This window comes from Lagenorhynchus albirostris, chromosome 9 (genome assembly GCF_949774975.1).
Source record: "Lagenorhynchus albirostris chromosome 9, mLagAlb1.1, whole genome shotgun sequence".
NCBI lineage: Eukaryota > Metazoa > Chordata > Mammalia > Artiodactyla > Delphinidae > Lagenorhynchus > Lagenorhynchus albirostris.
The window spans coordinates 23,084,889-23,106,643 of record NC_083103.1 but is presented as its reverse complement, the minus strand read 5'-3'; the positions used below and the strand labels follow the sequence as shown (position 1 = coordinate 23,106,643).

Here is a 21,755-nt window from a genome sequence, read left to right as displayed (position 1 = left end):
CTCTTGGTTCTTCTAACCTGTGGCGCCCATTTATTTCTGCCCACCCTTCCCTGTTGTCAAGCTCACCCCACAGATTGCCAAACCTATTTCCACATGCGTGGACCGCAACAGCATTCTAAATCCTCTCTTCCTCTCTCCACCCCTCGTAATGTCTCTTATAACTGGTTTCTCCATCTCCAGTCTCCCCCTCCTGCAAGAACAGCAAGGAAACAACAACCATCATAACAGTGGCCAATATTTATAGAGTGCAGTGGGTCAGATGCTGTTCTACATACTTCACTCACATGCACATTAACTCACCGACTCCTCATTTCATTTCGCTCCCATTTGCAGATGGAACAACTGTGGGATAGGGATTGAATGTCATGCTCAAGGTCACAGCATGTAAGTGACAGGGCTGGGAGTTGAGATCAAGCTGGGTCTTCTAACCATTGTCTCTGTCTAGCACAGCCAGACTGATGGGCCTTTCTAGAATTCCACTTCTATCCTTTCACGCTCCTGGAGACATCAACATGAGCTTGATGTTTGCAAATAGGCAATGAGAAGCCAAATTATTGATCCTAGCATTTGAGATCCACCACCAATTGGCCTCACCCTGGCTGGCTTCACCTTGGCTGGCCAACCTGGCCTGTCATTGCAATAAAGGATTCATGTTGGGAAAGAATTGGCCCTTCTTTAAGCCAGTTCCCCTCCATGTTTAATCTTATGTGCTTTCCAAGCTCTTCCTGTATTTACAATATTCTACTTCCTTCCCATCCACCACTCCAGAGACTCAACTGAAGTTCTAACTACCCTGTGAGTGACAAGCTAACTGAAAACACTGGCCTATTTGGAGTGCCCCTTGCTCTCGATTCCTGTTGGAGTTTATGCGAGAGAAAGCAATATGGGTTGACTACTCAGTAATTCTTGAAAGTCCACTTGATATGTAAACCTGGACACTGCTAAGGAAAGCAAGAATCTGGCTTACATCATACTGAGTTTACTTAAATTTTATGCATCATATAAATGTTAACATAGAGTATGGAAATTTAAGTAAAATCTGTATGACTTAGGCAAGGTTCTTACTTGTATACCTATATGTATATGTGTGTGTCTATATATTTTTCAATGCCTTACAGCCAAAGACCACCAGAAATACACCTATAGTTGAACAAGTTGAATTTATTGCTCCTTGAAGTGAAAGAGAAGGCACATCGTGGGGAAATGGGGGGTATTTCATCAAGGGAGGATTAGAATGAACTTCTTAAAGGATTTGGGCTTCTATTAGGTGATTTGGGGGAGGGTTCCGAGGAAGTGGGGTTTTGTTCTGGATCGCATGCTAACAGTTAAGTGGGGACAGTTCTATAATTGGCTTCCTTCCTTCCAGAAGGAAGGAAGAATAGAGGCTAACACTGTCATTGGTAGAGAAGTCGCAGTCACTCCTCTTAACCAGGAGAGGGGGATAGTTGGTATTTTTTGGTTTGAATAACAACCTTGCTTTTGTCTCTTCACAGACAAGTTCTAAAGCAGTCTTGTTTCTGTCTTGATCCGTCAGAGTCACAGAATGATCGTGACTGATACTGGCATCCTGTGAAATGATTGATCTTCAACAGGAGAACACCACAGCTTTGCCGTGAGTGCCAGGCCAGCCCCTAGGCACCAAGGCCTCCCCGATAGAATGTCAGATGTCAGGGGCTTCGTGTGCATAAAACAAAACAAAAAACCACTACAAAAGAAACTAGAGCCGAACCATTCCGGATGAATCAGGAGCTTTCCCCAGCTCTCCACAGAGGTGTCCCCCGTTGACAACCACATTAATATTTCATGCATTAATCTTCGATGACTTGTGATGACTTCTGTTCCGTGTCAACTCAGAGGCTGGAACTATGTTTGCAAGGTCCCTTCCCTGTATGGCTCCAGGTGAGAGCGGGCACAAGAGAAACTTACATGAGATTTGAAAAGGAGAGTGAAGCAACGGTTGTCTCCGTGCTCTGGAAATTGGTGAAGAGCATCGGGCACTGTGGCAGCTCATACACAACGTCACTGATCCGCTCGTTCACCTTTTCCTGGCGCGGGACAGCACCCAGGCCCACAGCTCCTCCCATACCTGCTGGAAATCCTCTTCCGGCTTCTCCGAGTGTCCTGGACCAGGTGTGTGTGTGCGCAGGTCACTCAAATCATCGAGGTTGGGGACAGCAAGAGACAAACATAGGTTTCCATTTGTCCTCGTGGGTTCCAGTTTGTCTTTGCTCTGCCAATTTCACACCCAGCTTTCCTTCCCAACGGCTGGCCGCTTGAACCCAGATCCAACATCAGATGCAAAGGCAACAGCCTGTAAAAGACTTTGCCACGAGTACCCACAATTGTATGTGGCCATCGTAACCCCTTGTTCTAGATGACCCTTAAAAGTTCTGAATGTCTGAAAAAATCCTGACTGATATACACCCCAGATTTCCAGCTAAGAAGAGATTCCTCATCCTTGGAGTTCTATCCTAAGACAAAAGGGCCATGTGATGAAGGGAGATGGGTGAGATTCCTCCAGTGCCGGGTATGGCCAAGGGACAGGCTCGTGTCTGACTCTCTCGTCCTGACCTGGAGTCTTAGTTTAGTCTGGTTGAGTGCTTGCAGCCTGTGAGAGCAGTGCTGGGGTAGAAAGATCTAGGGCGAGTGGCAAGTGGCCATGAGGCTATTAACTAAGCACCCAGGTGGTGTCACCAGGACTGGGGACCAGATTCAGCTTCTAAAGGGAACAAAGTCATAGCTGAGATGACATCAAGGTGAACCAAATCTGAGTGGTGAGGCAAAGATGGAAAATGACGCTAGATAGTAAAGAGAGTGTCAAGAAAATAGGGAACGTGATGGTCCAGGTGAGGGGTCAGGACAAGTTAAAGAATGGAAAGTATGAGCATGGACAGCCAGGTGAGACGTGGCAGATGTGGAGGCTTCGTGGAGCTGTGCCCCGCTGGACAGCCCTGCCCCTGCCAGTTATTATAGGCACCAAACTGCATGCCAGGCACTATGTTCATTGCTTTACACAGTAGCTCATTTCAACATCACAGCTGCCACGACAGACAGAGGTTAGCATGCCGACCTAACAAATGACAAACTGAGGTGCAGGGCTTAGGTGACTTGCCCAAGATCACTTAAAAGAAGTTGAAAGACAGGAATTTGAATTTAGATCTTTTTGATCTGACTTCCATTACACCTCTCGAGATCCAAACTTTCTAGGCTTAAAAACAAGAAAGAAACCCTTTGAGCAGCCTGATATATATCGGTCAAATCCAATACTCCAGCTTAACCACTACGTGTTGGATGTTTGTTACTCAGAAGTTGATAAGTAATACATTGCCCTGAGATTAAGCTGTGAGGATGCAGCGGATGGGTGAAAGGAGGACGACGTGAGCTACAGAAAGCCCCAAGAAAGCCTGAGCAAAAGAGAAAGCACCAGAAATTCCCTTCTGGCTCAGGGAATTATGTAAAGACACAGAATTGAGGAGGCAGGTTGGAAGACAGATGTGACCTCCCGCCTTGGGGCTAAGTCCTTGGGGTCAAAGTTTTCTCTGATAAGTGGAGGAAAGAGTAATGTTTCTGCTGGGGTCTGTAGGAGGTGAATGTACCAACCCTTGACTCTCAGGTCTCAGGAGGTGAGGAAAAGACCAAGAAGTTCCCACAAGCCCCCAGGGGAGGAAGAGGAGGTTACTGAAAGCCAGGCTGGGTAGCCACCAGAGAAGGCTGTCACTGTGGCCAGGAGGCTGAGGAACCCAAACCAGTGTCAAGTCGGAGTCCCCCCGGATCTCAGGAGTGTCAGTGCCAGCCAGACCCGACGAGCAGCTAAGTCAGCGGGGAGGACCGCCGGCCCCAGGGAAACAGAGAACACAGCACCAGTTGCAGTAGTTACAGACACGAGCACCCAGTGCGGGCAAAACGCCCAGGAATGAGAAAGTCCCACCACACACACCCAAGAGCCAGCAGGAACTCAGGAGTCCTACTGTGTGTGTCCCGGGGCTAGAAGCCATGTAAGCCTCCATGGGACATCTTGGAAAGGAGGAAACTGGGGAGGGTAGGGGAGAAAGGATAAAAGAGTGAGTCACCCAAAACAGAGAATGTTCCTGAAAAGATCATTTCAGGGATTGGATTGGATTCAACTCATTTTTTTTCCCTCCACTATCCAGTGGGAGCCAGGGGTGGGGCTTGAAAGGAAAACCATATAAGTTATAGAGAAGAATGAAGCTGCAGTTTCTTGGCATATCTCAATCGAGTGTGAGTATATAGGTGATTCCAGTTCAGATGCTACGAAAATAGGTCCTAAAGATTTCTAGAGATTCAAAGCAGGGTTTTGTGCTTGATCTAGAGCATAAGAAAAAGAGGGGACACTAGAAATCCTCAAATCCCTGGTATTTTCCTCTGTTTGTGCCTTATCTGATGGTGCCCAACCTCCCTCTCCCCCACCTGAAGGTCCAGCAAGTTGCAAGCACTGGTATTGAAAAGATGGCATCGGCTTTGCTCTATGCATTATTTGGGAATGATAATCTAGGATCTCTCTTAAAGGGCTGCCACCCAGCCATTGGTCCCAACACACGTAGCTCAAAGAGGCTGCATGCAGGAATCAGAGCCATGGCACATTCGTTCCGTGGGTCAGAAGCCAACCCTTGTTTTATTAAAGTGTGTACAGGGGATTGGGAAGGAAAAGGACCACCCCGTGACGTGGCAGTGTGCACGGACACCAGTGCCACAGCCAGGCTCCGCTGTCCGGGACTGTCCTGCAGGCGGCTCTCTGGAACTCTGTCTGGCTGGAGCCTTGGAGGAGACCTCTCTCGACCACAGCTGACCATGGCATTCGCACCACTGAAGGGCAGGTGGGGAAGGCCACTGGGGCCGGTTGAATGGGGAGGATTGCTTTGCTATTCATGTAGTCTATTTTGAAGAAACTGAGTTCTTGCAAGCAGCCCTGGTATCTTCCAAAGGGTCCCAGCAGTCAGGGAGGCAGTGGCCTACCAGAAAGTAAGCTCGACTCGCCCTCCACCGGTTTTGACATCAGAAGCCCTGGCACAGCCAAATTCATGGGCAGATTCACATTTCAGGTCCACGATGCCTTGGGCAACACACGCACGGAAGGATGCACGGAAGCGCTTCTTGATGGGCCTGAGGCTCATTTCATGTTTCTCTCGATCCAGTCTTTAAAGGGCAGCACTTTGGTGAAGGCTGTGTAGAGGCTGTGGCTGCATGTCTTGTCATAGCTCCAGCTGACCAGCCCCACCAGATGCCAGCGGGGCTCAGGGGACGCCCGCCCTGGGAAGAACGCGGCTGCGATGCCGCCCGTCTCTGCTGTGCAGATGTCAGAAGGCGCAGCGCGGTCCCAGCCGGCACAGAACATGTTGTCTGTGACGCTCACCGGGATGCCGTGCTCTTCGTGCTGCTCCTCACACAGCAGCGAGTCCGCCACACTGACTACCCCCGAGCGCAGCGCGTCATTCTTGAAGCCGGGGCTCCTCGCATCTGCCAGGACATTCCAGCCCGCCACGGTGATGCGGGACTCCTGGAGGGAGGTGCTGAGGTCCCGAGGGGCCGCCAGGCAGATGGGCTGGACACGGGTGCTGATGCGAGCCTTGTCCAGGAGCTTCAGGACAGCGATGTCCGCATCCAGCAGGATGGGGTCGTAGTTGGGATGCAGGATGATTGCAGAAATCTACCAAGGTAAGGCATGGACAGCAATTGTGAGCGACCAACTCCATAGTGACAGGAACAGGCAAGCCCCGGGGCTAAATGATTGGGAGAAAATGTCTAAGAGACAGCTACAATTATACAGAGAAACTTTTCTCAAGGGATCACAGAAAGCAACTGCTCTATTCCCAGGGTTGTAAACTGAAAGGCCCGCCTGGCTGGCAGGTTGTTTTAAATAAGTTGAGTGGACAGGTGAGGTTTCAGGAACGGCAGTGCATGCCCCATGCAGAGGGGTCAGCTGCCACTTCGCTCCAGCTGGCCACTGCCATGCAGAAGTGCTCATTTTGCCAGAGAACAGACTCCAGATCTCTGGCTGAAAGCTCCTGGTTTTTAAATGTTGGCAAATAACTGATTAAAAAAATATATGTTAGCACTATCAAAACACAACCCCCTACAGGCTACCAGTTTGCAACATCTGGTCCACTGTAAACACTGCATTCACCCTCAAGCCAGTAAGATAGAGCTACACCCAGGGTGGTCCACAGACTTTTCCACAAAGTCTCCCCTGATTGTCCCCATCCTTGCTGATCATCTTCTTTGACGGGGGCCTCCAGGAGCTTACATCTGTGATATGCCGTAACATTCTCACGGATGTGTTCTATTCCTTCAACTACATTTGGGCTCATCTACTCAGGGATTCTATTGTGTTGGACTAGTCACGATATACTGGTCTGTCTCTTCCCCTAACCTGTGGATTCTTCAGGGCAAAAACCATGCCTTATTCAGTTCTGTATGTATTCCCAGCGAATGGCACGCTGTGGGAATTCAACAGTGGATGGATGGATGGATGGATGGATGGATGGATGGATGGATGGATGGAAGGATGGATGGACAGATGGATGAGCTGGATGGGTGAGTGGGTGGATGGAAGAGAGGGAGGGAGGCAGGCAGGGAAAGAGAAGAATCTTACAAATTTATTAGGAGTCTCTATTTTTCCTCAAAGCCTACCTAGCACAGTGTCCTAAACATAAGAGGTGGTTACATTTCGATGACCCCAATGATAGAAGATATTTGTTACTATCGTTTTTTTTTTTTTTTTTTTGCGGTACGCGGGCCTCTCACCGTTGTGGCCTCTCCTGCTGCGGAGCACAGGCTCCGGACGCGCAGGCTCAGCAGCCATGGCTCACGGGCCCAGCCGCTCCGCGGCATGTGGGATCCTTCCGGACCGGGGCACGAACCCGTGTCCCCTGCATCGGCAGGCGGACTCTCAACCACTGCGCCACCAGGGAAGCCCTACTATCTTATTTTTAAAACAATTTTAGGGGGGAAAGTCTCCATAGTCTTTCTAGATGCCCCTTTCTAGTATCTGTCAATATATATTAACCACCTACTATGTGCCTAATATTTCCAGGCTCTGGGCTGGATGCCAAAGTGCTAGAGTGACAGGACCGACACAGTCACTGCTCGCCCAGTACTGGGAGTTGCTGAGCCAGAGACCCGGTTTCCAGGCTGCAACCCTCTCTCACCCGCAAGCTCTGGATGCTTTTCTCTTCCCGGTCATCATCCCTGTAGAATTTCCCCAGGACGACTTTGAGGTCTGCTGTCTTGATCACGGTGACCCTCCCCAGGTCGGTGACGCAGTGGGCAGCCACCACCACGGTGCGCTCATTGACCAGGGCACCGCTGCAGACGAGGAACCACGTGTCCTTGTGCAGGCTGCTCCCGTGCACCCCACCGGCCCTCCTGTAGATGGCAGCCTGCCACGGCCAGCGCGTCCTCTGGGTCTTCGGGGCAGTGACGTTCTCAGTTTTCCCACAGACTATGGAGAAAGCACCAGCTCAGTAATGTAAACTCAGACCTTCCCATCCAAAGGGGAATGTGTCAGTCACCCAACAGAGCACAAATCTGGAAAGGTGGACCCTATGGATGTCAAGACCACAGAGCATCTAACCCGTTTTTCTTTTCCCTTTAAACATTAATCAACCACCTTGACATGGTTGACTATAAAGTCTAGGATTACGACTGGAGGCTTACCATCCCAGCCACTTACTGGGCAAGTTGCCTAATCTCTTACAGCCTCAGTCTTCCTGCCTGCAAAATGGATACAGTAATCACAACTGTCTCCTAGGGTTCTTGAGGAGAGTGGATGAGATGATGTATATAAACAGTTAAATTCAAATATCATGACTATTGCTATAAAGATGACCACCTCGAACTAAGCCATATTCTTCTTCTTTGACAAAGAGGATGGGGGTAGCTTAGTATGTGCAAGACCCTATTCCATACCCTTCCATGTATTACTGCAGTCATCATCATTATAACCTTGTGAGTAATCAATACCTCATAATCTAATTAATAACAATAACCTAATTAATACCATTGGGTGATGAGAACGAAAACTGGGTTAGACAGGGTAACCAAGGAGATATCACCAGAAGCCCTCTAGCACCTTTAGCCCCCTCCCCACTTGGTGTTTAATAACTGCTCTGTCCCTTTTCTCCAAGTAAATATGAAAGAATTATCCACAAAAAGTATGCCCCCCTTCCCAAAAACTTCGTCTAAGATTTAACGAGTTCATTTCTCCTGGGTAATAAGTTTAAGCCAAAGGAAGGAAGCTCTAGCTGTGGAATTTCAGACTTCACCAAGCTAGGGAAAGTGTTAGAGGGCCATTCTTCTGGACAAGGAGTTTTTCCCAAAAAAGTCTTCAATAGGGTCAGTGGCTTTTCATAGGCAGCAATGGGAGATCTAAGCTGCTCTAGACCAAGGACAGGCATTGACTCACTAGGGATGCAGGACGGGGCACGCCCACTCCACTTCCCAGTCCTCAGACATGTCCTCCGGCTGCTGCCCAGGCGGCGGTAGAAGGGTGAGATGCACTCATACTGGATCTGGGTGTGCAGGTATTGGTACCCAGGGGGCAGGTCTCCAAAGGGAAGGGCTGGCTTCTTGGTAGAGGAGTCCTGCAGCTTCTGCTTGCTGAAGGCTGATGAGTATAGCTGGTGTAATGGCGTCTCCCTACATCGGAGCACCCGGCCCGGAGAGAGAGGAGGGCCAGAGACAGTCATTGTGGCTCTTTTAGTATCCAAGCCCATTCCTTACAGAGGAAGGGAAAACAGCTATCTCATCCTCTGTGTGTCTCTCTCCCTTTCTCCCCTCACACCTCTCTCTCTCTCTCTCTCTCATACACACACACACACACACACACATACACATGAATGCCTCTTCTACCACTGAGCAGATTTTCTTGCACACTTCAACCTTCAATTTATTCCTCCATTTCCATTTCTGGCATGCCTCCAGCTGCCCTGGATTTTAACCAAAGAGCATAATATCTGACATAATAGCTGCTATGCTATACATGCACACACACAAAAATTAATAGTGAAATTAAACAAAAAAGGAAGTTAATTTCAAGGGGAGAAATCCAAGCGGCTGCTTTTCTCTAACCATTATCATAATGGGGCAGTATTAGGAATTGATTTAGCAATTAGCAGATGTAATTAGTCCACCTCAGAGAATAAAACCTTCTCTCAGAGCACATTGATTGGGAGAAATAAGGAGCGTTGTGTGCGAATGTGAAAAGGTCTTTTAAATGAGCCCTGAAGTTGAAGCACCCAGAGACCACTCTGGGATTCTTGGGAGAGAGCTATGCACACTACACAACTTGTGCTCATTTTATATCAGTGCATAATGACTATTAAGTGACAAGTTAGAGTTCCTTTAGGAATCAGTGTTTTCATCCCATTTAATGAATGGAGGAAGGAAGCCCAGAGAGGTAGGTAGGAGTGCTGAAGGGCACACAGGAAGCTAAGACAGTACCCCAGGCAACACAGGGCAGTCATGGTTCCCACCCTGGTTTCCCTGCCATGCCAATCCATCGTAAGAAATCTGTTTCACGTGTCTGTACCGTGCTGTGCTCAGAGCAAACATTCCATCCACATTGATTTCATCCAACAAATCTTTAGCTCAAGTTTAGAACCAGGTCTGCAGTTCAGGGAGCTTCTGGACTTGCAAACAAACACAGCTTTTGGCCATTGAAGGTTTTGCGCTGCCTTTGGGGGTTCCTGGGTGAGCCTGGCTGCTGGAGACCATCATATCCCCACTCAGCAGCGTATCTTCCAGAAAGATATTTACAACCAAGTTTTAGGCTTGCTTTCTCATCTACATGAGACACCTGGCACCTTGTCACCTAAGCCCCCATTACAACCGCTTTACAAAATGCAAAGCCCGGTGGTGGTCTTTTTTAACAGCTCTGGGCCTCCTCTCCAAGATGTCTCCTTGGGAAGAATACTTACTGGAGAGTCCAGCCCCAGGTAAATCACAAAGGTCAGAAAGGAGGGTGGGTAGAAATACTGGATTCCACTGCCACTGTCCCCAAGGAAATGCCTTGCCCGGAAAGGAAATGGAATGAGAAAGCCAGAGGCAGAGTGAGAGATGAAGGAATATCCTGAACTTTGAATATTTCAGATCACTTGTTTGGGGTCAGTTCCAGTCACTGGGATTCATTGTTACCATTTCTAAAAGCAATAGATACTGCTTACAGGTGTTCATAGGTGCAAGGCATTTTTAAGGCCTTTATATAAGGCTTAGTTCAAGCTTCATGCATCAGGGAGCAGCCCCTGAAGACCCTGGATTTGCATCCTGGGTTGCTCCTTCCTCTAGCAATGTGACCTTGGGCAAGTTCCTCACCCTCTCAGAGCCTCAGTTTCCCCATCTGTAATAAAAAGTAACAAAATCTAAAATGAAATGGTAATAATAATACTTACCTCAGAGGTTGTAGTGAAGATTAAATGAGCTAATATATGTAAAGAGCTCAGAATTGTAACGGGCACAGAGCAAACACCCAGTAAATGCTAGCTATTTGCCTTGCATTTAATCCTTAACAGTCCCCAGAGACAAATGTTATTGTGATCACCCTTACTTTTCAAAAGAGGAACTAAAGGCTCAGTAAGCTTAGGAATTTGCCCAAGAATACCCAGTGCTAAAGAGAGATGACAGCAGGTCTTGAACCAACTGATCCAATCCATTCATTCATTCACTCATTCATTCAATATTTTGAGGGTGTCCACCATGTGGCAGGCACCGTTCTAGGAACTAGAAGTTCAGTGAACCAAACAGAAAATGTTCCTGCACTTATAACTTTCACATTTTTTTGGTGGGGTACAGGGAGACAGAAATTGAACAAATAAATGAACAAAATGTCAGTAGGACAACAGGTGGAGATGGATGCCAAGGTGAAAACTGGAGAGCTCTGTAAAGGTCAGAGAGCGCTGGCTAAAGAAGTCAGCTCAGCAGTCAGGGTGGAGGTGGGGTTGCTACTTTTATTTATTATTATTTTTTTTTGGCGGTACGCGGGCCTCTCACTGTTGTGGCCTCTCCCGTTGCGGAGCACAGGCTCCGGACGCGCAGGCTCAGCGGCCATGGATCACGGGCCCAGCTGCTCCGTGGCATGTGGGATCCCCCCTGACCAGGGCACGAACCCGTGTCCCCTGCATCGACAGGTGGACTCTCAACCACTGCGCCACCAGAGAAGCCCGGGGTTGCTATTTTTAAAAGGATGGTCTTGGAAGGTCTCTCTGCCAGGTAAAAGCTAAGCAGGGAACTGAAGGAAACCAGGCACTAAGCCTCGTTGAAATCAAGTGGAAGCAGGTTCCTTCTGGAGCCATGGGTGTAAGGCTCCACAGCTGCCACCAGGGGTCCCCACCTCTATCTTTCCAGGAAAAAAGCTGGGTGGGTGTCCCTGAGGCCTCACATCCCTGGTCAGGGGCAAGTCATTCATCTCCGGTTCCTGGCCCCACCAGCCTGCCTCATCTGATTGGTCACTACCAAGAACATCTTCCTAAGCCACAGCTGGCTGCATAATAAATACGTAGTAATTTCAGGAAGACTCGAGTATTAAAATCCAGTTCCTCAAAGACCATCTTAAAGTCTGGCTTCCCACCACCACTTACTTTCCCACAATCCAATGAAATCTGTGCATCTTCCAACAGTTGCTACCTCTTGGCTAAAGGCAGCTGGCTAATAAGCCTCCATCTAACGAGCCCTATTCTTCCTTGGCCAGTCAGCACTGAGTGTCCCTAAGAAACCTCAGACTGTCTTTGGCCAAACACCAGTGGGGAAAGGGGGTGGGAGAGGAACGTTCATTCGCCTTTAAAGCAGAGTTCAGGTGTTTCAACCTCACCTTGACTGAACCTGCATTGGAAGAACTCTCCGTCTCACCAGGTCTGAGATCTTTGGTTCTCGACAGGCTAGAAAAAAAAAAAAAAAAAAGACAATGCTGCATAATCCTTTTCCATATTAACTGTTCACATCATTCAGTTCAGATTCATACCTGACCACCCTTTCTGGAGACCAGTGCACATTCCTCAGGCTTTCAAAGGTAAGATACATTAGCCAGACTTGGACAGCTCGCTTAGCAAAAGAGCATGCTGAGTTTTATCTAAATTGGCAACCCCCTTTGAAGAACCCAAGTAGAATAAACACCTCTGCAGAGATGCTCCCCCCAGGTGATATGAAACAATGATAATTCATAGATTAGGATTATCTGTTCACATAAACAGTATTGGTGAACTTAATCAATACAGAATAAAAGCCAAGGTCAAGGTTCTAAAATATAGCCCAGCAGAGTGAATCACAAGGCTCTCATTTAAAACCAGACAGCAGTGTCAACCGTCAATAAATCTTGAGTAACTGATTCCTCCATGTGCTGCAACTAAGGCTCCTAAAGGTCCTTTGAGGGCAACTCAAAGCCCAGTTTAATTTTTTTGAAGTCTCTCTTTCTTCACAAGTGAAAAGGAATCCTTCCCATCTCACTCTCCCAATCAAGCAGCCAACATTCGTCTAATTAGCAACCTAGGGAACTCTGCTTGTATTAATTTGTAAGAGAAGAGTTGACAAAAATCTCCAAGGACATATGTAACACAGTTTCCATACTTAATGAAATCAAGAATCAGAGTCTGTGCTGGTGAGGATGAAGTTTGCTCCTGGCTAAAGTCTAAAGTGATTTCTTCCTTTCACAAATCTTTCTTTCGTTCCTTTTCCCATGATTCAGGTTGTTGACAAACACTCAGAAGGGAAAGTGGAGAATTGAAGCAATTATCTGGATAATCTAGGCCAAGGAGATGCTTTTCTTCCCAGGAAACAGCTAGATAACTGTGACCTGCCACCAAAAGGAGAGGGGCTGTCGACCTGGAGCAACTAGGGAATCAACTCAGCAAGAAACTATGCATGCCCACTCTCAAGTGGGGTAAGGTCCAAACTTCCCTATGCAACGTTCCATTTGTTCTGGCCCCCAGCTACCTTTTAAAATGTACCTCCCAGATTCCAGGACTGATTCACTTTTTGTTTACCATGATTCTTTCACTTCTGCCCACACCACCTTCCCTTTGTCTTCTAACTGGAATATCATCCCAACTCCTCTTCACCTCTATAAATCCTTCCCTGCTTCCCAGATAGGTTCCAGTGCTCTCTGCTACATGCAATCGTCTCTATTTCACTCCTTCTCGGAATATACACCACTCATTTGTTCTATAACTCTCCTTTGAATGTTCAAGGGTTTACTGTCTTTTTAAGATGCTTCTAAACATCTTAACATCTCAAACTTCCCTCTACATAGGCTGGCAGGGATGATGTGTCTATTGTGTTCTTTTATTTCTTGCACTAATTTAATATTGCATAGAGGGTAGATAAACGTAGCCATATAAATGCATTTTAATTGCTTCAAATCTATGCTTGGGTTTGCATGTATAAAACTCAGCCTTGTCATCTTTCCTAAACTGCTCTGTTAACTACATCACTCTTCTTGATCACATCAAGTCATTGTGATTAGGATAAGCAGGTCCTTTGGCAGTTCAAAAAAGAAGCAAATGTTTTATGGATGATTTCCAACCTAAAAGTAATGTACGGCTCCAGTGAGAACTTAAGAGAGAAGGCATTTTTCCAGGGGCTCAAAAACATGTATGAGAGCTACCAAAATGTCCAGCAACTCCATCTATTTCTACAGACTTCAAAATTATTTGCAAGTTACCTTTTATGCAGATGGGTTGTTTCCCCGACCACTCTCCATTCTGCTGGCAAGTTCTCATCTCATTGCCGCTAAGAACATAGGAGTTGTTACAAAAGAAGGTCAAGACGGTGCCAATTTTTGCATAGCGCCCATTGATAAGCTCAGGGCCTCCTGTAATTTTCTTGTACCCATTGACTGGGCCCCCAGGGTCTGAGCAGTTTCTTTCTTCAAGGACTGAAAGTGGAAAGGAAAGGAGAGCTATTAATAGTCTGAAGCATTCCATTTTAGCATCAAATCTTTTCAAGTCCCATTGAATTAAAAACGCAGTGATACAGAACCTGCTAACAATGGTACTCAAAGGAATTACTAAGAGAAAACTCATAATAGAAAAATGCATGCATTAGACATATCTTCCCCTTGCTTTTACGATTTATTCTTAAATTGAGAAGTGTTTCATCCCAGATACAAATAAATTTGACACTACAACGGTCTCTCATATAATCATGTTCGTTTGTTTCTCAAACTGTGGGAGATGGCCAGGCCTGGACAAAATACACATTTTGCCTAAGTTTTTATGATCAGTATACAAGGGTTATTGGTTTTCAGTGTTGTAATATCATCTCCTTCGTTCCCTAAAGCTTAGGCAATTAAACCAGACTATTCAGTTTCCTATTTGTGTTGTAACCAGAAAGTAGAACAGATTCGAAACGAGTACATATATAAATTTAGATTTTATATTTCATCTGCTGGAACATTAGTGTGTTAGAAGTTGTAATTAAAGAACACTAGAGGACAATATAAATTCAGAGATACAACAAATTCCCTTGATCTCCAAATATAACGTTCCATCTAAACATTTAACAATATTCATTACAAAGATACCTCTATTCTCTAATTCATGTTGCACAGCTACTTAGAGTAAAATTGGCATCACCAGCTATTCTAAGCACTGAACAGGATATTAGATATATCCTGGAAATATTCTATCAGCTAGATAACATATTTTTCTCAAATGGATTATGGCAAATTACTGAATATTACTTGCCTAAGGACACAGAGTAAGTCCCCTGAAGAATTCAACCTTTAATTACTGAGTTTGGGTACCAATCACTCTATCAGCCTCCCTAGTCTCTTTTTAATCATTTTTTCTAAGACACAGGTTCATTCCCCACGCAATACAATTATGCACTGGACATGCTTTACTTCCCATAAATGTCCCAGTTACCTTTCAAACAACTTACTCGCTTGCCTCCAGGCAAGAAATTAATGTCCATTCATATAATACTTCTACAATATTTGAGAATGAAAAATTAATGAATATTCCTCTGTGCAATTTGGCAAGGTTGCTAATATTGTCCAAGTTTCTGGTTTGTCTGCTCTAAGACTGCCTGTAGATCACATGACAGATGATCTCAATGACACTCTGTGTGTTTTGGGCTATGTACTTTGAGCAGTTTCCCTGAGGGTTGACTCCAAAGCCCCATTTTAAGTGTCAAAAAAGGACTTCACTGAGTGAGCTGTTTAAAAAAATACTGAAATGCGGGCTTCCCTGGTGGCACAGTGGTTGGGAGTCCGCCTGCTGATGCAGGGGACACGGGTTCGTGCCCTGGTCCAGGAAGATCCCACATGCTGCGGAGCGGCTGGGCCCGTGAGCCATGGCCGCTGAGCCTGCGCATCCGGAGCCTGTGCTCGGCAACCGGAGAGGCCGCAACGGTGAGAGGCCCGCGTACTGCAAAAAAAAAAAAAAAAAAAAATACTGAAATGGTATAGTGAGGGCAATGCACTTTTCTGAAGCTTCAAGTGGACTCAGAAAGTCCCCCAGTGCTTCTATTTCCAGGAACCCCTCTATGGCGCGAGAGCAAGCATTCCATATTGCTTCAGTCATGGGGCCTTCCTATAGTACAGACTATAGTACAGACTCATTCAATGCTGAACATGTAGCCCAGAAACAACCAGCAAGAGCCCACAGACTTCAATCATCTCCAAAACATGTGTTATACATGCAAGTTTTAGAAAATGGAATTCACTGTCAACATAAAAATCAGGGCATTTCTCACAGAAATCTGTGTTCCTGGCTTCTGACAAAATTCAGTTCCGGAAACCCTGGGTCTGTATGCTCACACGGCAAGAATCAGCTGGTGTAGGGAGGAGCTCCCTGCCTGGACTGGACCACACAGCCTTGCCTCGGCCACAGGCCCCCAGCGACCAGCTGCCTGGCTCCGGCAGACACTTGAATCTGTGGCCTGTTAGGCTATATCAAAGGGCTATGATTTGTGTAATTCAAGTGTAGCTCCTCATCCATTTTGAGCTTTGCTTGCTAGAGCTCATGGCCAAGAACGATCGGGTGATACTTAAGACCCATCTTGGAATACTGAAAGGAAACGAACTAGCCTCTAGCCACATCAGTCTCAGCAGAAGGCAAGAAGAGGCTTCTACTGTAAGCCTAATCGTTGCATTTTTCTCCTCTTAGAAGTAAGTAGCTTCCTGGTCCAGTTGGCTCCCACTCCATGATCTCCTACGTGCAGGATTCTCATGGATCCTATTTCTGTTACATTTCACGTGCGTTTAACTGGCAGGAACATTGGAGAGTTCTCGAGCTCTTGGAGGTAATAAAGCCTCAGGACAATTCAGGTTCTTTCTTCCTCTCACTGAAGAGGCTTTAAAGGAAGGTTTAAAGGGAAACGGACTCAAGATATACAAACAGGTCTGCCCACGGCTGAGGAATTCTGCCATATTTCTATAATTCTTAAATGCCTATTCCTTTATAACGTGATGTGTCTGAAATCAGGTCACATGCTTACATTTCCTGTAATATTTCTTTACTCCCAATCCCCAGAACAGCTATAATTAAATCAACGGTGCACCTTAAACTTGCTAAAATCTTAGAATGGAGAACTATTTATTTGGTTTTAAGTTATGCTCATGAAATGTCACCAGGGTTGAGCTGAATGATGCTTCCAAGTGAGGGTTCAATGGAAGGTGAGACTGTACAGCTGAAATTCAAGAGAAATGCAGACATTAGAAACAGATTCATAAAGGATTCAGATAATGTAGTTGTCTGACACTACTGAAAAATAAATAGACTGAATATATTCAAGGAAATAAAAGACTAAATTGAGAACTTTGGTAGAAAACTGAAAACCTTAAAAAATAGCCAAAGGAGAAATCTAGAACTCAAAAAGTTATAATGACATAAAGTAAAAATTCAGTGGCTGAGTTTAATAGCAAACCGGATACAGTGTAAGGGGATTAACAAACTGAAAGATAACTTCAAAGAAAAGATTCAGAACAAACCCCAAGACTCAAAAAGGTGAAAAATGTAAGGAAAATGTAAGGATACAGTGAGGAGGTTAATAAATACGTGTAATTGGCATCCCAGAAGAAGAGAGAGAGAATGGAGCAAAACCAATATGTAAAGAGATAATAATTGAAATTTTTCTGACGAAAGACATCAACCTACAGATTTACAAAGTCCCAAACCAGATAAATATGAAGAAAACCACACATAGACATATCATATAAAACTCTTCAAAACCAAAACCAAAGAAAAACAATTTAAGGAGCCAAAGGGTTAAAAGACTGCAAAAACATCCTTTAAAATAATTACAGTCATTATCTCTGGTTTGTAACGCTGAGAATGTTTTTTGCTTCTTTCTACTTTTTTTTAGAAGTTTTATAATCAGAAAATGCAGCCATAAAAGTTTGTTATTATTTTTGTTGTTGTTTCTATTGTTATTATTTTTTAAAGTATCAGGCAAAACGGTTTGGGTCCTCCCCACTAAGCCTATAAATCTAGCATTAAGTCTTCATGCCTTTTTGTGTGTGTGTGTTCCCATACCCTCTCCAACCCATGCCAATCTCTTTACCATCTTGCATAATCACAGACTAATCCAACTTTCCATGAACTCAGATTTAAATGAGTTTTGTCACTAGACTCTGGTGGAAAAACAATGTTCTCCAGGATCAGATAGCTATAGGCTTAAATAATCATTTGGTCCTCAGTGTCCAGAATAAGCACACAGTAGGTGTTCAACAAATGTCTGTTTGCGGGTGGAAGGGATAAAGGCTAAAATGTATTCATTCTTCCACTTAATAAACCAGAGACTGGGAAAATTAATTAATTTCTCCAAGACTTGCTTTTCTCATCTATAAAACAAGATAATAACATTTTTCTGGCTGGGCTGGTTTTGAGGAGTAATTTAAACTACACATAGTCTCTAATTCCCATTTTTGCCTTTATTTACAAAGCACCCTACTGCCTTTAAAAATCAATTCCCCAAATTCATACACCTTAAAGAAAAACCCATAAAGGAATCTAAAGGCCCATTATTGGGCATATTCAAGTATAAAGCAATATTTTTTGGCTTCTTGGTAATGTGATGGGCTTCCAGATCTGGGTCCAGTGTGTTGATTCAGACTTCTGGGTACCAACCATGGTCTCTGTACATTCATCTATTTTAATCCTGTGTAATGAAGGCTTAAAATTATATTCCTATATCAAACATCTACTGGGCATTATTCTCTCTTCCTCCTGTACCCTCTCCTACGATGTTTCTTTCTGTTTTTTTGCGGTTCGCGGGCCTCTCACTGTTGTGGCCTCTCCCGTTGCGGAGCACAGGCTCCGGATGCGCAGGCTCAGCGGCCATGGCTCACGGGCCCAGCCGCTCCGTGGCATGTGGGATCTTCCCGGACCGGGGCACGAACCCGTGTCCCCTGCATCGGCAGGCGGACCCTCAACCACTGCACCACCAGGGAAGCCCTCCTATGATGTTTTTGAAGAGAATTCTAAGACTTCCTCTATCCATCCTTGTCTCTCCCTGTTTAGACTTCTACCTGTTGGATTCATAGAGCATCTGCCTCTCAAAAGAGCATCTCCCCAGGGTTAGCCTTCCAAACTCCCTCTCCCTTACCCCTGTGGGTTCTCTGGTTAGAAATCTTTTATCTCCCCACTGAACAGACTCATGATTCTTTTCTGTTTGATTTTTCAAGAACTTTGGATTTCATTTCTCCTCAGTAGGATGGATGTTTTTCCACAAAGCCAAATGAGACTTTAAAACATCTGCATCTCCTGTGTGAAGGACCATCAAGCTCTTGCTTTTCGCTAAGTAAAATATCACATGATTAGTAATAAATAGCACACTGTCCTGTTACTTTTGGGACTCGGCCCAGGGATATGAACACATTAAGTTTAGCATGCCTTTACAGGCTCTCTTTCGAACAAAATAGTACTTGGGATGCGTTTCTATGGATACTGTTTCAGATAAACATTTAAAGAAAGACCTTCCCTCGTTTTCTTTTTTTCTCAGGGCAACAGTATTAGGCAGCTGGCTGTGATACCACTTTACAGAGGAGACGCAATGGCTGTGGGATGGTTCTTGCAGTGATCACTACTGGTGCCCCACCCAGGTCTCCTTGTATCCTTTTACCAATCAGCTTCTACAGGTGTGCTTTGCTGCTGAGAGCTGGCACCTGCCACCTTCACAGGACTGCCCCTTGGGCATGGGCACCATCTTGCCCATGGGAAGAGCTAAAAAAAATGCCTAGGTTTTGGTTCCCTCATGCCCACCCCAGGGTTGGCTGTAGCCAGTGACTGATGGGTGTGGAAGTACAAAAGCCCAACTCCTGTTTCTCGAGGTGTAATTTACACTTCCCAGCACCCCACAGGATCAGGCTGAGTCTGGGAGTTCAGTTGAAATCACTCGTGCTGGGTTTTTTCCTCTTTCCTCTTTTGCTTCTGCAATTCCCTTACTGGTTGATCCTGAGAGTACTTCCTTTAATAAACCATTTGGACCCAAATGTGGCTCAGGGTCTTGTTTGGGGAGAAACTAAGCTAAGACAGCTCTGCTGTTTTCTTAGCCCTGAGTACCAGAGCCCCTCATGCCTCCCTAGGGCAACACTCCGGGGAGGTGATGAGACCCGAGAGAGGTTGTTATCTCAGCCCTGGGCATAGGGCCCTGTTTGCCTTTCAGCACTCCGGGGAGATCTTTGGGAGGATGACTTCAACTAGAAAGGCTGCATCTCATCAGAGGGTCTCCAATCTCATCAGAGGCTCTCCAGCCTCCACAGATATCTCAGGCTCCAGCATCACACCCCCACCCCCACCAGCAGGGCTGTTTTGACCTGAAGGGGTCAGGTGCTCTAAGACAATGGACTTCCCTAAGCTAAACAGTGTAGACGTGGAATCCACCATCCAAGGATTCTCCCTGTTGATTTGGTGCTGTCTGTGGGAAGCCAGGGACCTTTTTACAACCCTGGGGTATAGAACTTCTCACGGGCCTGAATTGTGGGTCTTAGATTTAAGTTGATTTAAAGCAAATAAAGTCGTAGCTTCTTCTCCCCTGACTGGTGCACGAAGATTCATACCCAATATAAAGTAGCTAATATGACCAGGTCCAGAAGGTCTATAAGAAATGGACACAATGATGAAGACGTCAGGGAGTATGTCAGGATAACGTAGAGACATTTTAAGGAAAAGTAGCTTTTTGGTGCACACAAATAATACCACATTTTTTGCCCTCTTGTCAGATCAACTATATTGACTATAAGAAAAGGAAGTTCACACTCTTCATCCCTAATTTAGGGAGTGGACCCACTTTCCCATTCCCCAAATAATCACAAAACTCAGGGAGCAGTTCCAGCCGTGGCAAGAAAACATACCTCTTGCTCCATTATATTGCTCTCTACCAGTATATCCCTGTTCACAAACGATCTTCTTATGAATGAGTCTAGAATTTCAGTATGATATACCAGACTTCAAGAAGATTTGCCTTTTCCTTTGGTCTCAAAGCTGTAAGTTCAAATTTGAAGACAACATCTAGAAAAAGCCCCTAAGAACCAAAGAATCCAATCACCGCTTTGCCTTTTGGAAGCCCTGTAAGTCTCTCTGGAGAGAAAGCTGGTGAAGTGCTGCTGGCTGTCCATTTCGTTGATTAATTTTCTTGCACCACCTAGTGTTCTCCTTCGCTTGTTCTTGTCCCACTTCTAAATTGTTTTACTTTAATTATCACTTATACCCTGCTTGCTTTCAGGAATGGTTTGATGTGATTTACAAAACTGCACCTAAAAAAAGCATACTTTTTTCCTCTAATTTTATATTAATGATATATTTAGGGTAGCCAGAGAGCCACCTGAGCAAAAAACTGAGAGGACTGCTCTGTCTCTTTAACAGGAGCTGCTGGGTTTCAGAGCTGTAAGATTATCTTGAGAGTTCCAGCAAGGGAAAAAGATGTCAACAATATTCATTACCCCATTATCTAGCTGGCAGTGTGAGCTGGGGTGTTAGTCTCAATTCTTAACGTACTCTTGGTATCCACCCATTCTCACTCATCAAAAAGTCAAGGGAATGATTTGTGACAGAATTAAAGTTCTGTTTGGGAAATGCATTAACTTTCTCATCGGGACTTCCTTCATTCTGGAAACCAACTTAATCTGAGACCAATACCCAGAGACAACCATTGGACGGGCTCGCATCTCTTCCTCACTTCTTCCTATTCAGCTAACATCTGCGTCTGGTGCCTCTGGACCCAATATCTTTTACTTCCCCAAAGGTCTCCCCCGACCAGGAATAATGATACCAACTGGTGACATAAACCCCCACTGAAAACCCTTTTGATCCCTGTTCAGCCCATGGAACCCTGCCGCCCTGATGGCTTCCAGCCTTCCGAAGTTGTGAATGAGGCTGCCCGTGTGAAATTATGCTTGGACTGCACACACTGCTATTTGTTCATCTGGCAGCAATCTGGAGGCAGAGGCTATTGATCTTAATCAGTATTGTCCTTGGCTTTGGGTACACTGTGTCTTTTGGATACCACTTCTCTGGTATTTGGATGGCCTATTTCATTAGGCAGCTGAAACTCCCTGTGCCCAAGAGATGGGTCAGCTTCAAAACATCCTCAGAAAGTTCTGGTCTTTTGGTGGGGGTTGGGATGAATGGGGAGATTGGGATTGACATATATACACTACTATGTATAAAATCGATAGCTAATGAGAACCTACTGTATAGCACAGGGAACTCTACTCAGTGCTCTGAGGGTGACCTAAATGGGAAGGAAATCCAAAAAGAGGGGATATGTGTATACGTACAGCTGATTTACTCTGCCATACAGCAAAA

General features: G+C 45.5%; 1 protein-coding gene across 5 annotated transcripts in view; it reads right to left on the bottom strand.

Moving 5' to 3' along the window:
- Positions 1-4,614: 4,614 nt before the first annotated feature.
- Positions 4,615-21,755, bottom strand: part of PAMR1 (peptidase domain containing associated with muscle regeneration 1) — a 164,561-nt gene continuing 147,420 nt past the window's right edge. For all 5 annotated transcript variants that reach the window (XM_060159399.1, XM_060159398.1, XM_060159400.1 and 2 more), the window contains 5 exons: positions 13,667-13,879; positions 11,822-11,888; positions 8,423-8,655; positions 7,167-7,459; positions 4,615-5,665 (listed from right to left, as the gene is read on the bottom strand). In XM_060159399.1, the coding sequence (XP_060015382.1) occupies positions 5,129-5,665; positions 7,167-7,459; positions 8,423-8,655; positions 11,822-11,888; positions 13,667-13,879 (1,343 nt within the window). In that variant the 3' untranslated portion in view covers positions 4,615-5,128. The remainder of the gene's footprint in view (positions 5,666-7,166; positions 7,460-8,422; positions 8,656-11,821; positions 11,889-13,666; positions 13,880-21,755) is intronic.